Source organism: Chelmon rostratus, chromosome 1 (assembly GCF_017976325.1).
Source record: "Chelmon rostratus isolate fCheRos1 chromosome 1, fCheRos1.pri, whole genome shotgun sequence".
Taxonomy (NCBI): Eukaryota; Metazoa; Chordata; class Actinopteri; order Chaetodontiformes; family Chaetodontidae; genus Chelmon; species Chelmon rostratus.
In genome coordinates, this window is record NC_055658.1 from 29,875,310 (window position 1) to 29,899,725 (window position 24,416).

Sequence of the window (24,416 nt, forward strand, 5' to 3'; positions counted from 1 at the left end):
GAATGGATCAATGTGTCCACACAAAGGCCTGTTTGTCCCAAACAACCACAGGGTTTCTTGGTAAACACTGAATAAATAAAGTGTCCTCTGCATAGTGTTTGAAAAGGCTGTAAATAGATGAAATATCAAAAGCCCCCTCCCTCAATTTCCTCTGGTATGAATCCTCGAGTCAGCGCTCCGGTCTTTGAAGCCCTACAAACAGTTTGCCCTTGGGTCCGATGTAAAGGGAAAATTCATGTCCTTCCATCTCGGCCTTGTTCTCCAGAGACAGCCTCTGTTTTTTCCCAGAAGAGAGTCAGAGGGCATTTACAAACAGCAGAAAGGACAAATAAATACCACGTCGACAGTGCGGCCCACCACCTCTCCCCACAAACACGCACAGACGATGGCAAGGTCAGGTCAGGTGCATGTCACAGACGCTGAGAAACTTTAATGATGAACCTCCCAGACATGCAACGCTTTCATCGGTGAACAAACCCCAATGATCTGACACATCGCATATGTGCGTCTCGACGCTGTGATAAATTGCCTCAAGCGATGTCACTTGAGTCAGCCTCGGTCAAGGCTGAAGTTTGAAAAAAAAACTGGAAAGTGAGCTTACCTCCCTCGCATCTCAGCTCCAGGCCGCAGTGCATTGTGGGTAATGTAGACGCCAGGCCTTGACACGGAAGAGGAATAAAGAAGAAGATATCTCTGGTTGTGTTTGTGACATTCGTGCATTTCCCCAGAAAGAGCTGCACAATATGGTGGACATTAACCGTATGATTGTTCAACATCTCCAACACCACAAGCTTTGCACAGATTTGACCCCATCCAGCAAGAAAGGGCCTCCCTCCCCAAACGGTTGGCACGACATTGGAAGCACACGGCTGCAAACCGATCACGGCATAAAGATCCTGCTCATGACTGAGAGCTGAAGGGTGTGGCTCACCCACCGCAAAGCCATGAAAAACGACTCCGGCTACTGCAACGGCACAAAAAGAGTGTGGACACGGCGATTTACAGCTGAGGCCGTGGAAGCTGTGAGCTTTCGGCTAACTACCTGTCTTAACTCTTCACCTGTTTGGTCTGTATTATCAAAGGAGTATTCAGCAAGTCAATCTTTATTCCAGTGTTTGTATTTATTATACATGGTTTTTACTTACTGGTTCCCAAATGCTGTTCAGTTAAGTTTATAACTTTATAACTATAATATCCACTGAGCAGTGATATTCACTAATCTATTGATATTTTGAACTATATCATTCTGATCTAGTTTGTAATCACCGAGACATCAAATATGTATGTATGTATGTAGTTTTATTGAAAGGTGAGAAAAAAAAGCTTCATTTCAACACAAACTGTGGTATATTCAGTAAACACATGATGGCAGTATATTCACTATATGCACTACAGGCTTGATCTAGGAATAATCTCCTGCAGACGGACATGACAGAAGTTACTCATTTTTATTTTAGCAAAGATAAAAGATTGAATATTTGCTAGAATTTAGCAGTTACGTCTCCCATTAATATTGTTATTCAATATCTAGGATGATATGGTCTGATTTCAGGCTGATGCAGAAGTAAATCTTCATTTAGTTTACAATTTGATTCTTCAGCTCTGGTGGGAAGGCCAGTGAAAGAAACCGTGTGTGACAAAATAAATTATAGATGTGTAGATGTATAATAGAAGTATACAGGGACAGAGGCTGTCCAGTTACCCCAAATACTTGTGTAAAAGACAGTGAGCTGCTGCAGCGTTTGCAAATAAGCAAGGGTACGATTAGAGCCAAACAAGTTGTTTACACGTCGTTTTTTTTATTATCATTAGAGGTCAGGAAGTCCTTGTGAATACAATTTCTCCCAAGGGTTGAAGCTGATGGATGAAGTCTTGTCTCCATGGAGAGAGTAGTGGGTTTTTTGCTTTGCATGTTGGCATTTTGTCAAGGGAACGACCAGCAGAAGAGTGAGAGTGTAATTACAGCTCCTGAACACAAGATGTCAGCAGTGTGGTGTCTAACACACAGCGACAGCCTGAGCCAAGTCAGACACACGAAAGATCAGCAAGAAAAATCAAATATGAGGGATTTGTGGCAAATATAGTTGAATCAATCCATTTGAAGCACTGCTGCACACCCTCCGAGTCCCCCCTCCACTGATCTGTTTGGTAATCATCTCTACCTTTGATAATGACATTCCTCGGATGTGTCCTTTGGTGTTCTTACTAGATTGAGTGTCGGATAGGCCTGAACTTGGCAGCGCTCCTGCTCTTAGACTGCTGAGGCAGGCATTGGACAGGAAGTACAATCATCCCACAGAAGGTGGCGAACATCCCATCCTGCACTGAACAGGGCAGAGTGATGGGGCAGAATCAATTCCACCATCCCGAAGCTGCTTCACTGTGATGGTAAAATGGTACATTTTTTTAAGTATGGATGATATTTTAAGAAGATGATGAAGGTGATGATGTGAGACTATATCATTATTATCATGAAGTGTCAGAATAGGGGTTTTCTCTATATGTGGAACAAATGGCTTGATGAAAACAGATGTCCTTAACCAAACAGTGTAGTCCACATGATGAGCATAATTGCATAACTGCTTTCAGCAGAACGAATGTATTACACTGTTTACACAATCCAGCTCAACATCCGTGCAAAACAAAAACACAGCTTTAATCCTGTGGTGTTGACACAGAGCATGAGGTGGATTATCTCTAAAATCATTTTTGAGGTCACATCATGTTGTTGTACAGGCCTATATGATTAACTTTAAGTGTCCCTGTTATTTTGTCCACCCAAAAGCACCTCATGAGACTGAAAGCTACCCTGCCAGTGCTGTTAAGCTGGCAAAGCTGTGCATCCTGTTATTAATAGACCCGAGGTGATGTAGTGCGCACTGCTGGATAAGTGTTGTGCATGTTGTTTGCTGTGTTTCCTGGTCTTCACTCGCTGAAACCCTCCCCAGGACAGAGCGGGAGAAAGAAGAGAGCTGGAACTGAGAGCGAGTGCGTTAAAGGGAGAGAAGCCCTGAAGGAACGAGCAGCCGAATGCTGTACAGGATGTACAGATGCGTTCAGGAGCAAGGCACCACGAGCATGAGCGTTCGAGGAGCACAGTGTTATACCACAACTACCCTTTCTCAGTTGATTCTATCCTTCAAAACAAATAAAGGGCATCAACACATGGAGGAAAGCAGGAGATGTGTGTGTGTGTGTGTGTGTGTGTTAGATAAGATATGACTTTATTGATCCCACGCCAGGGAAATTATGTTGCTACAGACAGCAGTAATACCAAGAATAAAGAACAAAGGAGGAGATGTAGAAAAGAATAAAAATCAACCCTGTATACTGTGAATGTACATTATATACAAAAAAGTGTATAAAAATGAAGTTGTCTTTAGAGGGACAGCTCAGCTTCTCAGTGGAGAATTTGGAATTTCACGTGGTAGGATGAGGATACTAAAAATACAGAGTTTTGTACTATTGTGCAGTAGAGAATATATAACCCAGTAGAAATAACAATAAGAATACAGCAAATATGTGTGTGTGTATATGTATATATATATATATATATATTGCACTGGATATTTGCACAGATGTAGTGGATGTTAGCAAAAATTTTATAAAAATGCAAAATGTGTGTGTGTGAGAGAGCGACCAGAGCATTAGCAGGCGTCCCATTATAAAGCTAAAATGACACATTACAGACAATAAAAAAGAAAAATATTTCACACATCAGCTGCAGTGTCCGTGCTCTGTTGTGAACATGGGGAGACTGGCTTAGACCTGGTCTTATCATCCCAGTCCGAACCTACACATAGCTGTTTGGAACCCTGTGCAGGCGTGATGAGCCTTTTTTTTATGGTCAGAAAAATGGGACAGGAGAAACAATATGAGCAAATAATAAAATGACTGATGGCTTCAGTTTCCTGGTAACCGCTAACACCTGTGCTTTCCCTTGTAGGGCTGCACCATATCACATGGTATCATCATACTGCTTTATATTGAATGTTCCATGACAGCAAGCTGCACTGTGAGGGCGCACACACACACACACACACACACACACACACACACTGAGATCACTAATGGCTCACAGCCAGCAAACACTGGTACCAAATCTAAACAGGGTGAAAGCAAACAAAAGTTCACTCCTACATGCCGTGTGGGGACCAGCTGACAGCAAACAGCAGTAAAAGTCATTTTTCTCTGATGCCAGAAGGAACAGGAGCGATTTCATCTCACCTCACCTCTTCTCGTAATGACAAACAGAAGTGTGGTGTGAAGTGAAATGACTCCTCTGAGGGAGGAAATGTCAAACCGCTGACCAGGGTGCATTTTAATCTCTCACACATTAGGCTTTTAGAAGGCAGAGGAGTAACTGCAACACGCTGCATCATCCAAATCATGTGGCCTGGAGCTACAAACGCCATGAAATGTGTTTTTAATGTAGATCACAGAGTTTCTCGTCATGATTTTCACCTCATGTGTGACACGTTTGAAGACATACTGTCATAGCTGCAGCATTTCCGGAAAAGCAAGTAATTCTTCTTCACTCTCTCCTTTTGCGCAAGTCTTATAAAAGAGCATGGGAAATGAAACCACCTTAGGAGCACTGGACAGTGAGCCTAACAAGCCCTGAATCATCCATAAGAGACGTGAGCCTGCGTCTAATTATCAATGCTCCGAGCTTATGAAAGCAAAGTGGCCATAAAACCGGCCTAATATATCTCCCCCTTTGTTGATGTGTCTGATTGTTTGCCGTTTTAATAACGGTTGCTATTGACCGGCCGCTGGAAGATCTACAACCATGACGCAGGTGGTGTGTGACGCACGGAATGGGCGGATTTTCTGCTCAAACGCTGCGCAAAGAGCGTTTTGCTGCGCCTCCTGGGCGCTTTGCAGCGTCGTGGGTTAAGAATTAAGCCGACGGTGTGACACAAACGTGGCTTTCTTCACCTGCAGCCTGCAAATCAGCTTCTCCTGAGAAACATTTTTGCTTCATTTAAAGTGTGTGAAAGCACATAGTTGCCTTATTTTTTCCCCTGATCATCAGTGGGAAAGTTGGCATGTTAGCAGCAGCTGAAACACCAGCTGAAAAGTCTTGGCAAGATGGACACTTCTTGCAGTGTTCTCCTCCTCTTCCTCCCCCCTCTCCTCCTCCTCCTCCTCCTCTGTAAAAAGAGGGCAGGTCTTGTTGTAGTGGGCTCTATTAGTGCCTGGGCAGATGATGCTGTAACTCACACGGGGCTTGAAGAGCCTCCCAGCTTATCTGGTTATAATTACGGAGAGGTGACCTGGTTTCAGCACCGCGGCTCGTCAACAGCTCCGGCGCACAGCGGAGATTTGGCCGGCCCCTCCCCGCCCCGTGCGTGTGACAGAGCGGGCGTCCGGGGCGCATCCTCCGCGGCAGTTTCAGCACCAGCGACCGGCCGGAGCAGGAGCGGAGCTGTCCACCCGTTCAGCGCTCTTCTTCCGGGGGAGGACGAGGCAGCCAGGATCCACCTTCCTCCCGGGCGATCCGTATTCCAGCATGGCGTCAAAATCCGTCGGCCTTTTCGTCCTTTTCCAGCTCCTAGCCCTGAATGTAGTGAGCCAGATCTCTGCCTTCCCCACACCTCCAGCCTCGGCGGATGGTGAGTTCGGCGTCGCCTCCAACCTCCAACATTTACTGTCGTGGTAAAGCATATGTGCAGGAATAATGTAGAAACGTGAGAGGAAACTGTTTCTGAGATGAAAAATAATAATAATAAAAAAAAAACACACCACAAAGTGCAATAGGGTCATAAAACTCTATCAGCACACATGGCAGCTGAGGTGGGATTTAAAAAATAGAAAATACTACAAGGTTATGATTAACTCATCATTGATCATCCTGAAAAACATTTAAAAATGTCAGAATATCTGCAGGGATTTAAACTAAATTTGGCCCCCACGTTGTTCACCTCCTACAATCCACGTTTAAGGAATATTATCTATCCATTTATCATCTTTCTGTAGGTTTTTAAGTGCTTTTCATTCTCTTTCAGGAGCTCTGATTTGAATTCAGATGTCGACCTGCTGACTAACTAAATATTGCAAAAGAACAGTGACTTTAAAGTTGAGCTCCAGCTCCTCGGCTGCCTGGTGGGGTTTTTAACGGCGCCTGCTCGCATGTTAGGGCCGCTTGTGGTCTATTTTCGCCGCAGTTTAATCTTTTGTTTGATAATCCGATTAAGCCCTGCCTCTGCCGTGGTGAGCTGGGAGAGCAGAAGCGAGCCCGTAAGTCTGGAAGCAGAACAATCCCTCCATAAACCAAAGTTAGACTCTGTTTTTTTTTTAAAAAAAAAGCCTGTTTATCTGTGTGCAATGTGCATGTGTAACCAACAAAATCTGGGTCTGATGGCTTTGAAGAGCAGAAATTCAATGCATTTTCTTCTGTTGCAGATAAAACTGTGTACAATAGACAGCTGACAGAAGAGAGACCACTACAAGAGCAGGTACGCCCCTCTTTCTTCATGCTCCATAGCTCATTTTCCCATCCAATATCCGGCCAAACAGCCTTTATGGTCACTTGTCAAACAGCATAAGTAGTAGCCCACTAAACGCTATTAATCAGAGTTCTTGTCCTGAGTGGAAATTATTTGTTTGTTGTTCATCATTTCCACAGATTGCTGAGGCGGACAGCGTGAAGGCCGCGGTGCAGTCGGCTGGTAAGAGCCAATCAATTAAAGGTTTCATTTCCGTTCTGAGTGAGTTCGTGGTGCAGCGTTTCCAGTAAAACAGGCTTCATCCGTACTGGGAAACGCAGTAATGCGAGAGGAGCTCGCCCTCACAAGTGTGTCTCCGGTTTGCTCGTTCTGTCTTTCAGAGAGCAGGCGTCCCGCTGCCTCCAAGGACACCGAGTCACAGCAGGACCTGGATGACTTAACCGTGCTGAAGTCCCTGGCCGACGGCCACAAACCAAAGGAGGCCACCGAGGTGCCGCATAAGAGCGAGGACCAGTACGTTCCGGATGAATCAGACTCGACCAAGAGCCGGCGTCTGGCCGAGGACTACGACTCCACCAAGAACGGGATGGACTACGGCAAGTACCAGGGTACGCACGCCTGCAACCGTGCACCTTGCTCCCACAATCCCTTTCCTGTCTGTCAGGGTGCAGTGCTGCAGTCCTTCCTCTTGCGTGACCTTTGACCCCTTCGCCAAAGGCAGGCCTCGCGCCGCCTGCTTCTGTCCGTCACTGGCAGGCCAGCAGGCGGACATTTTGAGGAAGAGGAGGCAGGGGAAACACGTGCGTGTGATGGGGATAAGCAGAGACAGATAGAAAGAGTCAGAGACACGTGCTCGCCAGTGAGAAAGATTATCCTCGTCCTGTCAGACACTGCAGCTGTGAAAGCCAGGAGGCTCACAGGAGGCTGGATTTTTCTCATGAACACAAACCGTCACCACCTCATCGCCATCTCATATAATAATAAAGAGAAATATCAAACATTTCTGACTGATCCGGCTCAAGAAATCATGCTCAAAGACACGTCTCCCCGGTCATTTGCTGATATCGGCATAGATTTCTAGCCTCCATCGTTTTCATCACATCAGCACACATTTCACTGCATACGCATGTAACCTGATATCCAATTATCAGCATAAAGCAGTGGCTCTGAGGTGAGGTGACTCAGACACAAAGCGCCGAGTGCTACGCCTCATCGATCGCCAGGGTCGTCCCGGCAATGACGAGCAGCTCGTCGGGTTACGCTGCGTCTAAATTTGGCAAGCGCGCGCTGGATTTCATTTCTTGTTTCCTAGAGTGAGACAGAAATAAGCCCCGAGCTTGGGAGTGAAAGCACATCACCGGTGATTCAGCCCACCAATAAAGGCAAAAGTGTTCTGGCGCTGCTTGTTTTCATTGTGCGTGGACCTTTGGAAGCAGCAGGGGCCGTTATGTAAGAGTCAAGCTGGAACAATTGCACTTTTCTTACTCAATACTGCAGATATAGATGTGTTGAACATGAGAAGAGGATATATTGCTGGCAACTCTCTTCCCACCTGATGACAGAGAGGCTTTATTTATGCTGCAATACAGAGACAGAGAGCTTGAAACCTTCTGCAGAAGCTGGAGGGATCAAGAATTAAAGCAGAAACACCGCTTCATGTGTCGTACCTGCACGCAGCTAATAAGCACGTTCAGAAAGCTTTGAAAAATGACAACATGTGTGTGTCGTCTCCTCTCAGATGACCCGGAGAGCTTCCGCCAGGTCGACGGCACTCCGCTGACAGCCGAGGACATCGTCCAGAAGATCGCCAACAAGATCTACGAGGAGGACGACAGAGGCGTGTTCGACAGGATCATCTCCAAACTGCTCAAACTGGGGCTGGTAGGTTGTGAGCGTGGACCCAGCATGTAGCATGACATTCTCGCAACAGGACCTCTCTCTCGGCGGTTCCTGCTTCCTCACCAGGGGCCACAGAGATGTGTGAATTGCGTTTTTGACGCTCAATAAGTAGTTGTACTGTCCAGTTTGCTCCCGGAGATGGGTGTCTCAGTGACAGTGATCAGTGCATGTGATACAGGGAGGTTTATCGTCGCCACATGTTGTTCTGTTCCTGTTGTCACGCGCAATCGTTCTCCGTCTGTCTCTTTGTCTCTCCGCAGATCACAGACAGTCAGGCAGATACTCTGGAGTACCAGGTGGCCGAAGCCCTCCAGGATCTCATCACTAAAAACGCCAAGAACAATGAGATTGAGGACGTTGAGAGCAACGACCAAGAAACCAGGGGCGAGCAGGACGACCAGGGTTCAGATGCAAACACGGTAAAACCTGCAAAGAAGTGATAGCAATGAGAGCAGCGGTAGCGATAAGGATGGCAACCATAACGACAAAAAACTGGTGTTTCCAGGACGCGTGGGAGCCACCCAGACGGCGCTACAATGACGACGAGGAGGAAGAGGGAGGAGATGAGGATGAGATTGAGGACGAGGTGGACCGGGATGCGGAAGAAGAGGGGGGCGACGCGGCTGACAACACCTGGGACAAAGATGCCGAGGAGGGCAACGAGGTGAGCCCAGAAGACGGGCTCCAGGACCTGCAGTACTTCCCGAACTTCTACCGCCTTCTCAGGAGCCTCGACTCAGGTAAAAACTCAAACGCACGCCGGGGTCGCGGTGACGTTTTAGATCGCCACCTCACCGCATCCAAAGATACAAGTTCTTTAGATCCAGAACAGGAGCAGAGAGCCGTTCCTGTCATGGCGATGTTGTTCACAAGGATGAGCCTGCGTTTATTTTGTTCACCTTTCTTTCCGCCACACATCCTCCATCCAGGAAGTGTGCATGAAACACACACACGCAAACACAACTAATTGTTTATAATCCCATCATCATGACCCCCACAGTCAAACGCCATGTGGTAGCATTAACGCCATGGCAACCAATTAGCATTAACGAAACATGGATGCCAGACGCTGGTTTTGAATCTGTCCTCTGGTTTGCTGCTGCAGAACAAGACACTCAGGAGAGAGAGACCCTGATCACCATCATGAAGACGCTGATTGACTTCGTGAAGATGATGGTGAAGTACGGCACCATCACGCCGGAGGAGGGGGTGTCATATCTGGGTAAGACATAACCCATCGGGGGTTGTATGACATCTTGTTTGCTTACAGTGCGTATTGGGGTTTTCTAAATATCACCTGCACAATTTGCTCCCTTTCTTTGGCATTTGTGTTTTTAATGCTTTTATTTTACCATGCAAATAAGCAAATAAGTAAAATAAAGATAAGCACTATTTGTCTGCAGTCTGGTGCGTTCAGTGCCAGAACGTGGGGCGTAGAATCATGTAAGAGGTGCCACAGTCCTTGAAGGCCTCGCTTCATTTGTGGCATGCTGATCGTTGGCATTTAGCAAATGATTGTATATCTACTTCCTGTGGTGTCATGCTCAGATGTACTGTTACGATTAATTTGAACAAAAAGGCTCGTTGAGGTATTTGTTTGTGCAGAGTTTTGCTGATGCACTGCATTATACAGTGGAAAACAGCTGATGGCTTTCAAGACCAGTCTTATTTTCTGTCATTTTCTAGACATTTGCCACATTGCATCATAAAACACATATATAATACTGCAATGCTGATTTTGACCATGTTGAACAGCAACAACAGGATGAAAGCTTTTCAATTTCAATCCGTCTGTTGCATTAGTCGACTAGCATACACTCGTTTCTATGTCTTTGCATGTTATATGTGCTTTTCCTGGCGTTCTGTGCGTGTTCAGTCGAGCTAACGTTCCCTATCAGTGTGTGCAGTGGAGTGTGAAGCCTGCACAGACAGATTAGTGTCAGGGGCTCCCTATATAACCAGCCCTGTTTGTTAAGGCTCGCCATCACATCAGTATTCAGCGGAAAGGTCAGGCACCTGTAAGGGACAGCTGTCATCTCTCTGAGTGAGAGCCTCAGGAAACCCCAGCCCAATCCCAACACTTCACTCCCGGTTCAGGCGACACTCAGGACCAGACACAAACCACAGAAGGGATTTCACACATTTAGCTGCGCTTTAAAATCAGGTCTCATCTAGGCCTGCGTTATCAATTAATGTGTCAGTTAATCAATGTTCCTCATTAACTTTCCAGACATTTAACATTGGAATTGTGAAAAATGGCCACAGCAGAATGTTTGGCGTTTTTTGCTGATAAATTACATGTTAATTGTCTGTCCACTGACCACAGTTTATTAGCTAATTGTTTCAATCTTAATGCATATTAGAAATATCATCTGGAGCTAATTAGAGGTTTACAATCAAGTGTTATAACTAAGGCTGGCTTTTGTGGGCTGTAGAAGGATTAATCAATACTCCTTCAGACGACCCCTAGCAGCAGCTGGCCATCGTTGTCTCTTACAGTGCAGCAGATGACCGCTGCTGATGTTACGCACCAGAACAAAACAGACATATACTGTTACAAAGGATGTGAGTTTCCTTGGAAACCACTTCGGCTTTATGTAGTATAGGTTGTCAGGAGATAAGAGGAAGGAATTCCACCATCACCTAGCAACATGTTAATGCCCCCCTCATATCCACATATCTTGATATTCTGTCACCGTGCAACACTCCCTTATGTTCTGGACTTATGTTCTAGCATATCGCATATTTTCACAGTTTTCACATATTTTATCACAGTTTGGCACTTTGCACAGTGGTGCGTTCAATGCATAACACTAATGACCAAAACACAATATATGTATGTGTGTGTGTGTGTTAATTACATGTATTAGCTTGGTAACTTGGAACTTGGGTAAAACTGTATTTTAAGTCCCCTTATTTAGCATTAACAAGCAGTATCCTCTGTAAACAAACAGCTGTAACTCCTCCTGTGAGGCACTCACAATGTATAAAGTAAAACACACTTGTTTTGATATAAAATATGTTGTTATCTGAGAAACTGCTGCCAAACAGGTGTAGAATAGTACACATCTGTCCTTACAGCTATGCACAAGTACACTATAGTGTGCTAAAAAACCACGTATTAAACATTTAAAATGTGCTTCTTCTTGCTAAACGGCAGAAGTAAAGTGATACAGAGGATGAAATTTCAGCTGATCTCCGGGGTGTGTGTGCGTGTCTCCAGAACATCTGCTTCCTCTATTTTTTGAACAGAATGTTTACCCGTTCGTTAATCCAGAGAGGATCAGTTGTCACTTAACTTCAGTCTCTGTGAACCATATGATCTGTTTGTGTCAATCCAGGCTGATTTGGGATCTTTTAAATTCTCTAATCTTGTTGTGAAAGCGTCGCCCACTGTAATACTTGTGGTAAAACACCCTGAGGACAGATTAATGAACAGCCAAAATACATGGCTGTTTGTTTTTAAGTGTGGGTAACTTATCATTTTTTTCCTATAGCGAGACTACAGCATTAATAACTTCTTTAAAATGATCGTGAAAAAAACAAGACTTTGTTTTTCGCTATCGTCATACTCTCGAACCTCCTTTTCATTAATTAGATTAAACCCCTTTCTAATGCTAATCACAATCTGAGTCACACAGGAACAGCGTGGGATTTTCAAATGGCTAAGAGGTTTCCACTCATCGTGTGTGGAGGGAACTGAGGACACAATGCTGATCAAACCAAAGTAAATGTTTGTCCTGTTTCACCCACTGCAGAGAACCTGGACGCTATGATAGCCATGCAGACCAAGAACAAGCTGGGCAAGTCTCTCGGACCTCCTGACTTCACCGGACCCAATGGTAAAGAGCCTCACAAGTTGCCCACCAAACATGTCAAACATCAATAAATTCACATACTTGAATTACACAAGGTCAAATGCAATTAGTATTTCAGGCAATAGGCTCATTTTGGAGATTATATATGGTTTGGTCATGTTTGTCCCTCTAGGAATCGTTTAATTAACCAAAAAACTCATATTTTTACATTTTCTAAGTTAAACACCTTTTTAAGTCATGACCTAGAGAGATGTTGGACAAAACCTAAACCAAAAAATAAATAAATTGCAAGTAAATATAGGTTCTGAGAGGCTAAATTTACATTTAAGGGACCAGTTTGGCATTTTGGGATATATGCTTATGTGCTTTCTGGCAGAGTGTTTGATGAGCAGGTCAGTACCACTTTCCAATCTGCTTCAGACAGCAGCCAGTTAGCTTTATTTTAGCGTAATAACAGGAGGAAGACAGCTAGTCTGGCTTTGTCAGAAGATCCACATACCAGCACATCTAAAGCTCAGCAATAAACACATAACTCACGATTGTTAAAACCATACAAAAACTCCTGGCCAAGAAATAGCCTGGCCCGCAACCCTCCAGACCAGATTTCAGCACAGATAAAAGAAAACATATATAATGTGTTAATTAGTCTCCACCAGAAAGCGAGTAAGTGTGTAAACTACTATCTTCAGTTTTCCGACCAGCAGCTGAGCGATCGTTTGTAATGCTCTTTGCTGCAGGAAAAATCTTGGACGAGGACGACAACACCAAAGCCGAGGCCGCCAAGATGCAGAAGGAGTACGAGAACCTGAAAGACTCGACCAAGGAGGAGCAGCCACCAACTGAGACCAGTCAGTCCACTACGCAGTCCCGATGACCAGAGGACATATGAATAGCTGCTTGTTTAGCGATAGCGATACTTTTTTAAAGTCGTTTCATTTGATTTGACCCTCAAAATGTGCCTTGTAAATTGCACGGCTCATTTTTTCTAACCATTATTTAGTTTGTTTTCTTTCATTTCATTCATTTTCCATTATGGTTTTCTTGTTTTGTTTTCTGTCCAGTGTCTCTAATAAAATTTCAACCACATCAGTTCAATGAAGTAAAAACATCTTCCTCGCCCTACCTCAGCGAAAAACTAGTTTGAGAGCAACAGCCGAGATATTTTCAGACCTTTTGTTTCCCCCCTCGGCAGAACTGACAGGAAGTGAGCAACACTGTGCAGTCCAGGCCAATCATAGCTAAGTCCCTGCTTGTCCCTGATCTAGGCCAGTCCAATAACACTCACAGAGAAGCTTGTCACAGCTGCCGGTATTCTCCGTCCCTGTACACTGCACTGTGTCGACCTAATCCACACACACACACACACACACACACACACACACACACACACACATGCACACAGAGAGAGAGAGACGCATAAAAAACGAAAAGCAAAATGAAATGTAGAGCAGGATTAGAACCAGGACATTTGTTTCATCAGGAGATGAAGTAAATCCTGAGTAACATTAACTGAACTCTTTAGCATCTGTATGTTAACAGGCTGCGCTGAGTTGCATAAGGAAATATTTATGGAGAAATTATGGGGGCGTGTGTCACAATCCAAATTTAATCTGTGGTTCAGCAACAGTCTGATACAGATTAGTGGTTAATAATCGATTAAAATCTAAAACTGTAGATATCATATACGTCCCCGATTCCAAAACAGCTGGGACGCTGTGAAGAACAGAAATAAAAACAGAACGCAGTCAAACGAAATTACAGACAACAGTTTAACAAAATCTTCCTGAGCCCATGTAGTAACATCCTTGTTGAACCTCGCTCCATCCTCGCTTGTGAGCGGCTGAGCCTTTCCAGGATGCTTCTTTCACACCCAATCATGATACTATCACCTGTTACCAATCAACCTGTTTACCTGTGGAATGATCCAAACAGGTGTTTTTGGAGCGTTCCACATCTTTCCCAGTCTTTAGTTGCTCCTGTTCCAACTTCATCAGATTCAGAATAAGCATATGCTTACAAAAACCCATGAAGATGACGAGGTCAGACATTAAATGTATTGTCTTTGTGCTGTTTTCAGTTGAGTACATGTCAAAAAGGATCAGCAGATGATCATATTATGTTTTTTCTGTACGTTTTACGCAGCATCCCAACCTGTTTGGAGACAGATTGCACATACTGTATCAACCATTTCTCCACCAGAAACAAATGTGTCTCATTGTGCCACTAGTTTAATATGAAAGTACAGTCCTAGCTGCCAACGTGTTCCCATTGCTACTGAAATTTAAAAGATATAACAGAAATCTGGCTTGAGGGAAATTATGGAGTGTGAATTATTGATGAGTCGAAGATAGCGCTGACTTACTCTTCGGTGGAAACTAGTCTCCTCTGAGTGCTAATGTACTACAGAATCAGTGAGGGGAAATTCAATTATTTTGTACTTTCTATTAGATTAAAGAGGAAGACTTTCATGCCTCCTTTTCTTCATTTCCTCCATCTCTTATCAGATCATCCCGGCAAGTCGGAGACTTATCTGGAGGCCATCAGGAAGAACATTGAGTGGCTGAAGAAACACGGCAAAGACGAAGGCAAAGACGGTGAGACTCTCTTACTAGAAGAATGCTGAGAGAAACCTAAATTTCCTGTGTCCCACTGTGTCCCTGAACTGATCTTTGCTGAGTTTTGAGAGCCTCGTCCACTCACTCCGCTGTAGTGGGTCACAGACAGGTCCGAGGCCACGCACACAAAATTTGAAGCCTCTTTTGTTAGCCTCGATTTGCAATTAAAATGAGTGTGGGATACACGGGATGGATGCTTCACTCCAGATCTCATGAATATGCATAATTCTTGATGAGTCTGTCCTAATTACTCGTGATGCAGCTTCCTTGTTCAGAGACAAAGGTCTTTTCATTTATTCCCTCCTACCTGCCCCTCAACAGTTGTGATGTGTGTGTGTGTGTGCGCGCGCGCGCGCGCGAATGCCCTCGTGCATAATTAGCACTTCGATCACAACAACACAAAAAAGCCATAAAAAGACCATCGCGTCTTTGTCATCGATGTCTGCCCCCGTCTTGAGATTTATAGCATTTGTGAGTGTGTATTTCTGTTTGCTGCCTTACCCACACTGTGGCTGTCAGCAATCATAAAGACGCAGCATGTGACCCAGAAAATGCACCAGTCTGCAGAGCTGTGAAACCTGTTGTAGCCTCACACACACAACAGTGCACTCGTCTAACAGGGGAAGCCTGCTGTTGGGCTCTCCGCAGTGTAAAATCAATGCCCAGTGGTGCTTAATTAAACAGCAGAGAATGAAATGTTAATGAGTTCTCGCTATTCCGGCCATCCGTCCACTGGAGATCATCTCAGCGGGACATCTCAGGCGAAAAAAAACAAAAGTTCCAGCTCGGTGAGATTTATTTTTATGGCCTGATCCAATCTGAGCCAATCAATAGGTGATTCAGCCACTGGTGAGCCAGAAAAGCAGCTCAAAGACAGAGACGTTACAGATAAAAACAAAGTTTGACCTAGATTCTCGAGCGCATCTTAACCACAGAAGAAAGAAAGTAAAAAAAAAAAAGGCTGATGCTGAGCTTATAGCGCTGCAGAGTCCGGAGCAGAGGGGCCGAAGCAGCAGGGAGGTTTTGTTCAGTGCTCATCTCCGACCTGGCTCTATATGGGACACTTCATTAGCATTCTAGTGTGTGCGGCGGTTGTCAGGGACAACAGGGGCCTCTCCGCCTGCCGGTCAGTGATCTGGGCAGAGGAGACAGACAGATCTCAAGCTCGAGCCCAGTCTGAGCACACTGAGAGTCATAATGCGCCCCCAAAAATCACCCAATTTTCCCAACAGTGGGCCTCTCAGCAGGTAAAATGAGACACCATCAGGGCCCGGTTTTCTAGCGCACCTTATTCGGCCCCATTAAAATGCTCTCATCCTTATTCTCACTACATGTTTCCTCTCTGCTCAGAGAAAGTACAGCTGCAGGAGAACAAAAGCCTTTTCAACCAAAAAGCAGTGTCATAGAAACAGAGAGCGCGACGGGCCATTTATTGTGTTTACTCTGCCAGAAGCACCCATTAGGACAATCTCAGCGGACGCCGTGTGTGTGATTAGCCAGAGGAGCAGATGGACGTAGAGGCAACATCCTGGTTCTTCCTCTTGGCTCCTCACAGCCAAGATTGCGGGAGCGGCGCTGTCTCTAATCACATCCTGTTAATCCCTCACGCACGTCATGTCTGTCATCGGCACAGCGACTGTATCTCAAAGCGGTGCGATGAATTGCTTATGTTAGAAATGTCGTTAGGAAGGCGCAGGAGTTGTTGTGAGACTTCTTGGCTGTCCTCTATCCTCCTGTCCCCCCTTTATTCAGAGTCACTTGGAGCGGGGAGAGATGGCGCGGCAGCTGTTTGCTCGCTCCCCGAAACTCATTTGTTACCATGATGGATAATACAGAGTTAGTGTTCATCTCTAAATATAGCCACATCCTGCTGCGGCCTTATGGTGCAGCCTTAAATGATGACAACCTGTCTGGAGCAAGGTGATCACATGTGGTGCTTAAAAAAAAGATATTTTAAGGTGTTTCAAGCTCTTTTAGTGTTTGAGGAAACCTGGTTTGTTTGCTGAAATTGATTACACTGAAATTTGACTTAATACTAGGAATCATTTCATTCTAAGAATTGGAACTTTGCAGTTCTGTTTCACTCTGTGATCTTTCGGCCTTCTTATTTCATGCATCTTCTTAAAACCAGACATGCTAACTTTGACCTTAATCCTGCTCGATAATGAACTACCAGATTATGGCTTGTTTGGGTGTGCCGTCTTAAGAAGACGGTGCTTCAGGAGTTTAATGTCTGATCTATGCTGCCAACGGCCACAGCCTCATGATCTCCCTCTGTTTGTGTCGCTCCAGATTATGACCTCTCCAAGCTGAAGGACTTCATGGACCAGCAGGTTGACTCTTACATTGAGAAGGGCATCATCGCCAAGGACGAAGGCGACACCATCAAGAGGATCTACAGCAGCCTGTAAAGCGCCATCGCCCATCCTCCAACCGACCTCTGGCCTAAAACGCAGGACTGAATCTGACACTAAGATCTCCAACAAAACCCTGACAGCTTACAGTTATTTCCCATGGCATGGTAAAATATATACTGTGTATTCAAAACTACCTGCTTAGGGGAACTTTTTCACCCTCTCAGAAATTCCCAAAATGTAGAAAAGGGGCTTAATAACACAAAATACATCGATAAAACAGTCAAACTACTCTTTACAGCTACCTAATTATATTTGCACGTCAAGGCCGCAGAGTAATAACCACTAGAATGTTGTTGAGAGAGACATAAAGAAATAAAGTATTTTATGTAACCAACTCACGTCCAACTAAATGCTAGCATTTACTCCTACCTGACTCCTGTGGGAAATGAATGTTATGAGAGTATGATGCTGTAGCTTCATCATCAACTGTCCCCAATACATTTTTTTGCAACATACACATATATCAAATTGTACTCATTCTGTGTAACATGTCTTAGCCTATTATATTTCTTTTTTTCCGGTGTATATGTAATATGTAATGTATTCTTGCTTTTTATTCTACCAAAAAATATATTTGTTGTGTATCATGTCAGTGCCCTCTGTACTCCTCTGTTCCATTCTGCTGTAATTCTTCTGGGGCCCACTAGGGGGCGGTGTCTGTATTATGGATTCTCTCTGCATGTCTCTGTGAGTTCAACATTTCCATCTCTGTAGAGACAGAAGATAAGTATTTTTAAATGTAAATATTTGTGATTTTTTCCTAAAGTTTAAAAGCAATTAAAACATTGCCTTTTCTTTATCTGTGTACTTTTAACTGTGATGATGCAGCAGCACTGAAAAAAAAAAAAAAAAAACAGCAATAACTGACATCCACGCACACAAGAAACTGCATCGTCATGAAAGCGCTTTGAGGTCTTCGCGTTTGGTTTAAATACATATTTATTCTCATATCGCCCCCCCCCACCTCTCCCCGACAAAAAAGATAATTTTAAATCACAATAAAACAGCTGTAATAAGACAGTTCTGCACACACATAAATAATGCATTCACGCCTCAAAAATAGAGCAGTCCCTTCTGTTCCGAAAGAAAAAAGCTTCTATGAGGCAAATAGAACGTGTTCAAAGGCCTGAGTCCATCCACTGCTTCTGTTTGTGGTGTGCTCATATGGGGTAAACACTGATGAGGAAGGCCTGAATATACTTCCCGATGATACTATTCTAAGAGGGGATTTAGTACATCAGAAGCGGTTAGCGAGTCCAACAGGCTAATCCTTCTGCGTAGCGCTGTGTGTGTGTGTGTGTGTGCGTGTGTGTGGACATATGCAGCAGGTGGGCTCTATACAGCAGCGTCAGAAGCATATGACGAGTGGATGGCGTGTGTGTGTGTGTGTGTTGCTTGGATGCTATTTATATCAGATGCTCCCCTGTGCCGTAAAGTCTCCCAGTAAAACTGTACAAAACGGTAACAATCATATACATCATCATAATTGCATATCAATAAATAAAAGGCAAACATGACACTTGTTCAACGCGGTTTGGTAAAAGCAAAAAAGGTAACGAGGAAAAAAAGCAACGAGGTTGTGGTAGTTTGTGTGTGTGTGTGTGTGTGTGTGTGCATCTGAGAGTGCTTCAGGTAAACAGACTGGTTCTTTATATCTCCTGATATGACGTCGTGGGGGCCGTGTAGTCCTCCTCGCTGCTCCTGCGAGTAAGAAAAAGAACACCTTTAATTTTGGAGACACATTTTAATATTATTGTGCGCGTACACACACACACACACACACACACACACACACACACACACACACACACACACAAAGATACTTTCTTTAAGTCCTTCCATCTCTTTCTCCATCTGCTTAACTGGTCACCGCAGCGTCTAGGCGTGTAAATAATGGATGAGGCTAACCAAACAGCCGTATTGTTCTCTGTCACAGCTGAGGGCTCGTCCGGCCAGAGAACGGCCTCAGTACAACACACCAACGTCTTCATCTTTATCCTAAAGTTCAACCTGTCCTGTTAATTGGCCACTCTCTTTAGAAGTAACTGCTGAAGAACTGCTGTACATGTCCAAACTTTTCACACGGTGGAGAAAACAGTGTAGCCGAGGGTTACGATTCATTAGGTGAAGAAATATGGAAGGATCAAAATCAATGGTGGACGGAAAGGGAAGTTTTACACCATGACTTTGCAAGAAAAAATGAGGAGAGGAGAGAGAACAGTAAAGGTAGGATGCCAAAAGAATGCTGCCATAGAGCTATTGATTTTCATGCAGGCACTTCTTGACTGGAGAACATCCTGAGGCCTGACAGGATCAATCCCTCAAACTATGAAGAAGTGGCTAATGACTGCTCCGTGCTGTTTGGTCTTCTAGAGGCCTTCTAGAGGAAAGGGGGAATCGCTCCGACGGACTCCGCGCTTATTTCTTGCAGGGATCTGGCGGACGCTAAACTTCCCACATCTGCCGTTGACAACCAGTTTTAAGCAAACCAGCTGAATTTCGGTGGCGATTTCGGATCTGTGAAGTCTGACGTTGAATGAGACAGAGATGCAGCGACCTCCAGGGCTGAAAAGGTGCCAAAAACTGCAGTTCTTAAAATGGCCACACGAGGCTGGATCCAAAAGTGAGTCAATCCCCGTAGACCACCATATATGACCAACTTAACACCACAAATAAACATGTTTACAGCCTGGTAGAAAAAAAAAAAGGTTCCAGTCTCTAGAGCTAATTTCCCTGTTCATGAGTGTACGGGGTTGAATTTTATTATACTGCTCACTTGAATTATATTAAGGCTTAAAGTTGTGCAAAATTATGTGCATGGCAGCTTGAACTGACAGCTAGCCGTTTTTGGAAAAACCCGCAAGTCAAACTTCTTCTATTTTACTATGAACTTGTTTCCTGCATCTAATTTGGCCTAACAACAGTTAGTAGATGTCAGGAGCCTTTGGGTTTTCTTTTTTAAACCTAATATCTGAATCATTCTTTCTTTTAATTATCCTCTTTAACCATTTTTCAACTCCTGTTTTGAACACACAGTCTGTCATTTCTGCTGCTAGCGGGCTCTCCATCAAAACAAACAAAAAAATCTGGTGTTTCCTGTGCTTCCTTGGAAGTTACAACAACTCGAGGGGGTAAAGGGGATGTGACGCCATCGACAGGCGACCAAAAGAAACACAGCATTACCTTGAATAAAATTACAGCTCTCTGTGTTTGAACATTGTTGAAAATATTTGGGATAACGTAAATATTAAAAAACAAAATATATAATGTAGATCTGGTTGTTTCTAGACTTTTTTATGTGAAAATGCTACATTTCACCTTTAAAAAAAAGTATTATGCAAATAAACAATTCCAATAAATGTAAGTGACAAGAAGGATGTGTTTACACTTGAATGCAGCTGACAGGACTGCACACTGAGGAATAATGTGCCAGAACATTTTCTTGCTAAAACCTCATTACGTAAATCAATATAGTGACATCATAGTTACTTAATGCCGACGTCAAACTATGAGATATATGACGAGACAGCGTCTTCTAAAGAAAACGTATCAATCAGGCGGCTCTTCCCTTCGGTTTATCTTTAGCGGGTTTGCGGTGTGTTTCATTTCAAACAGGCGTGCGGCCTGTGTTTGCTCCGGGACCGTGTGGAAAGCCTCTGTTTGTCTAAACACACTGCAGCTCCACAGGCCGGCCTCTGATGTGGCTTTGCCTCGGCTGCTAGATAAACCTTTAAAGAGACATTTAAAACTTTGTCTCGCACATTTGCTCAAGCCTCGTGCCTTTGGAAAACAAAACAGGGGTCTGGAGTCGCTGGCAGGCAATGACAAAATTAATAGCAGATCAGTGGTTTTATAATAATGAAACGCTTCCTACAGTAGTGTCTGGATGCACTGACAGACAGCACCTGTAATGTATTTATGTAGTATTTCAAACATGGGCCAGTTAATGAGGGGTGGATCACATGACGTTAATAAAGATAATCGCCTTGAGGATTTCTTATCGCTCTCATATAAAAAGATACAACAACAAATAAAAATGAAATTTATGGGATGTAGAAAAATGCTGAGCATCTTACATTTTATTATTCTGGGAGTGAATTATAGAGATATGATGTGCTATGAACTACTACGTAGATAATCCTCCTTTTTCTTCCAGGAAATCCTGAGTTCTACAGTTCTACAGCGTGGCTTCAGACCACCAGTGGTAATCAGCATAAGGGACAGCTGCTGCCAGTGCAGCTGCCAAAGTGGTTTCAGGTTATCTACCCTGAGGCCCACAGGAAAGAAATTAACATAAAAAAAGACAATAAACACTTTCAGAGAGCCTGAAGAGGAAATACTACTTATACTCTACGTCTGTAGAAGAAACTGCTGCAGTGTGACTCAGTCCTGACTAACCTGATAGTGCCAACAAAGCCTGCCTCTCAGACCAGGCATCCACTACTACCTCACTACCGAGCAGACATGGGAGCCTTCTCTGTCTCAACATGCAGCGTCAGGAAGACATGCCTGATTCAGCAAGCCAGATCTCCTCCTTAAATACCTGACTGCTGACTATACAGCAGACAGGCAAGACCCAGATCCTATCTTGGATCCCACTTCTTTTAAAACTCTTTCACTTTCCGGTTCCTGCTGATCAGGGCTCCTGACAATCACCTACCAAGCTCAGGGATGCAAGCCTGGCCCCTATTTCCTGCAAGCATTTCAAGGCTCGGATCAAATGAGGCTGTTTGAACGGCAACAGCACTGTGACAAAAATATGGGAACCAAGGCGCACACCTACACATGCTGAACTATATCAAATATCTACTAACCCCTATAAAGTTGCTACCATCACTGTGTACACCACGGTTTGACAGGCAGAAAAAAAATGACTCAGCATTTATGATCCCTCAGTGGCCAATACCAAACCATGAAACAGCAGAAGCATTTTCTGCTGACAGGTACCCATCATCCTAATGAGGCACCCGTCAGCCATTGCACCCAGAATGAAAGATAATTACTGGCAATGAGCGTTCACAGCCTGGTCTGAAAGAGTGTGCACGCGCAGACCACAAGCAGCAGTTTGGCTGGGGAGGGGGGAAGTTCAACACCTCACCTTACTTCCTCTTCTTTCAGCCTGCGTGCCGCCTGCTTTGACTGTTTAATTTGCAAGTCCAGTCTGTGTAAGAAGTCTTTGGCTGACAGCTCCTCTTGCTGGGGCTGGGGGGGTTTGGAGTCCGCAGGGGGCGGGGAAGGGGGAGGCGAGGGTCCCTCAATATCCTGCGTCACCACACAAGGCGTGTCCGCCTCCTGGCACGCTGCCTCACCCTCCCCATCGGGAGACTCCAGAGACAGTCCATTAAATATGGAGCGCTTCTCCGACACCACGGGGATGTTGAGGCTGTTCCTCAGAAAAATGCAGTCATTGCTGAACAGCTTATTGGCTCTCTTGATTTGCTCCATCTGGCAAAGCAGGGTGACAGAGAACATGACAGGGTTAAAACAGCATCATTTCTATGACTAACCCACCACCTTCCATGTCCACCGCTATAAATAAAGTTTCTTTTATTTTCTCCTCATGACAGTTGGGCTTTATACCTGTTTGATTCTTTGCAAGTGAACAAAGTGAAAGAGAAATGGTCTCAACAGCATTAAAACCATCTTGGGACAAAACCTCATTGAAGCTCACTGAATCTATAGTGAGTTTTATTGTCCATCTTATTATCGCTTCATTTTCTGTCCCTGCTTTATGTCATTCCACCTTTTAATGTGAACTACTTCGTGCATGTGATTTCTTAGTTGTAAAGCACTTTGAGCTGCATTTGTGTGCATGAAAGGTGCTATACAAGTAAAATTCATTATTATTATGATGATCATTATTAGGTTTGTTAGCTGCTGTTTGAGCATGCTACATTCATTGAATGGAAAAACTTCTGCAATTCTGTCTTTAGCTTCTTATCAAACATTAAAGCAGTGTTTAACATCTTTAAAATGTGTACAGACTGCATGTTATTGCTGCGTTCAGGGTGGAATCTCCAACAAATCAGCAGTGAATGACTGACGGCAGGTCAATATGCAATATGTGTTAAAAAAGTAGAGTTAAGCAGAATGTAGAGCATTTCCATTTTGGTTGATTTGATTGATTTTATTAATATGTTCAGGGTTGACAGGGAAAGATTTCTGTTGATGGGCCCCTACTGAATAAAGCAGAATAGATATGGGCGCAAATTAATGTGCATGCAATCAAATTTCAGAGGACCAATTAACACACAGTGGACGTTGGACTTTTGGGGCTAAGAGGAACTGAGGCCTGAGTGGCAGTTGCCACTTTGCCAGGTTGGTAATCCAGCCTTGGCTGTACAAAGTACACATGCAAACTTGACAAACCTTTCACTTTCAATCAGCTGGACCTTGTTTTGACTTTGAATGTTGGAAGTGAAACACAGAAGTAGTCTTAATGTGTTGGATCAAACCCCCCTTCACTATGCCTGTAAGATGCTTCAGCAACACGTTTGAAAAAATCTGGTTAATGCAGCGCCAAAATAATACTGCGTGCTCAAAGGCTCTTCATAAGATATGTCTGAGTACAAGTTTATTTTGCTCCATGAATTGACATTAAAGGGGACAGACCCTTAAAGATGAATCAAGTTAAGTTAACGTGATGTCCACGTTACAGAGAAAACAGGCGTGATCCTCTTATCTGTCAGTGAGGACTGATCAAATGAATTCACACTGATTTCAATGATCCATCAGATCTTGTCCTCAAGGTGAACATCAGAGCACAAACTAACGTTGTGTGGCAACCTTACCGTAACGCCGTATTTGAGAGCAATCCCTTGCAGGGTGTCACTGTCTGTAACCCGATGCTCTATGAATTTCTCCCCCAGAGAGGCCGTCACGCTAGCTGTGCTTCCATACGAGCGGATCTTGGTCCGGGCCAGGCTCTGGGACAGTTCGCTCTCTGACTCGGAACCGGACCTGGACCGAGGGAAGATGGGTTGGCCGAATCGTCCTCCTCCATCCCGCATCGGCAAGACGGGCGAAAACTCCGCCATCTTCTCTTGAATAAATAAAGAGCCCGATTGTCTCTGTTTGTTTTAAAGCTCCAGATGTCTCGCTGCAATACAGTAAATCGCTGATTTAGGCGGCAGGGAGATTCCCATCCCCGGTCATATTCAGCATGTCAAACCAAGGCATAAGCGACATGTTTCGGGACCACTACCTCACGGCTGG

At 44.3% G+C, this 24,416-nt stretch overlaps 2 protein-coding genes across 3 annotated transcripts; one reads left to right on the forward strand and one right to left on the reverse strand.

The window, feature by feature from the left end:
• Nucleotides 1-5,216: 5,216 nt before the first annotated feature.
• On the forward strand, nt 5,217-17,915 carry scg3 (secretogranin III). Of its 2 annotated transcripts, none has more exons than XM_041938778.1 (12): nt 5,217-5,618; nt 6,409-6,461; nt 6,632-6,674; nt 6,833-7,060; nt 8,191-8,333; nt 8,612-8,770; nt 8,857-9,091; nt 9,457-9,573; nt 12,110-12,193; nt 12,907-13,017; nt 14,674-14,763; nt 17,077-17,915. In XM_041938778.1, the coding sequence occupies exons 1-12, from the start codon at nt 5,516-5,518 to the stop codon at nt 17,193-17,195; spliced, it is 1,485 nt and encodes a 494-aa protein (XP_041794712.1). In that variant the 5' UTR covers nt 5,217-5,515; the 3' UTR covers nt 17,196-17,915. The 2 variants fall into 2 exon arrangements, with proteins under 2 accessions (XP_041794712.1, XP_041794721.1); XM_041938787.1 differs by having other exon boundaries at nt 6,833-7,048.
• A 261-nt stretch (nt 17,916-18,176) lies between these two features.
• On the reverse strand, nt 18,177-24,416 carry lysmd2 (LysM, putative peptidoglycan-binding, domain containing 2). Its single transcript, XM_041938999.1, has 3 exons — nt 23,993-24,416; nt 22,300-22,646; nt 18,177-18,902 (listed from the first exon to the last, which is right to left on the reverse strand). The coding sequence occupies exons 1-3, from the start codon at nt 24,236-24,238 to the stop codon at nt 18,851-18,853; spliced, it is 645 nt and encodes a 214-aa protein (XP_041794933.1). The 5' UTR covers nt 24,239-24,416; the 3' UTR covers nt 18,177-18,850.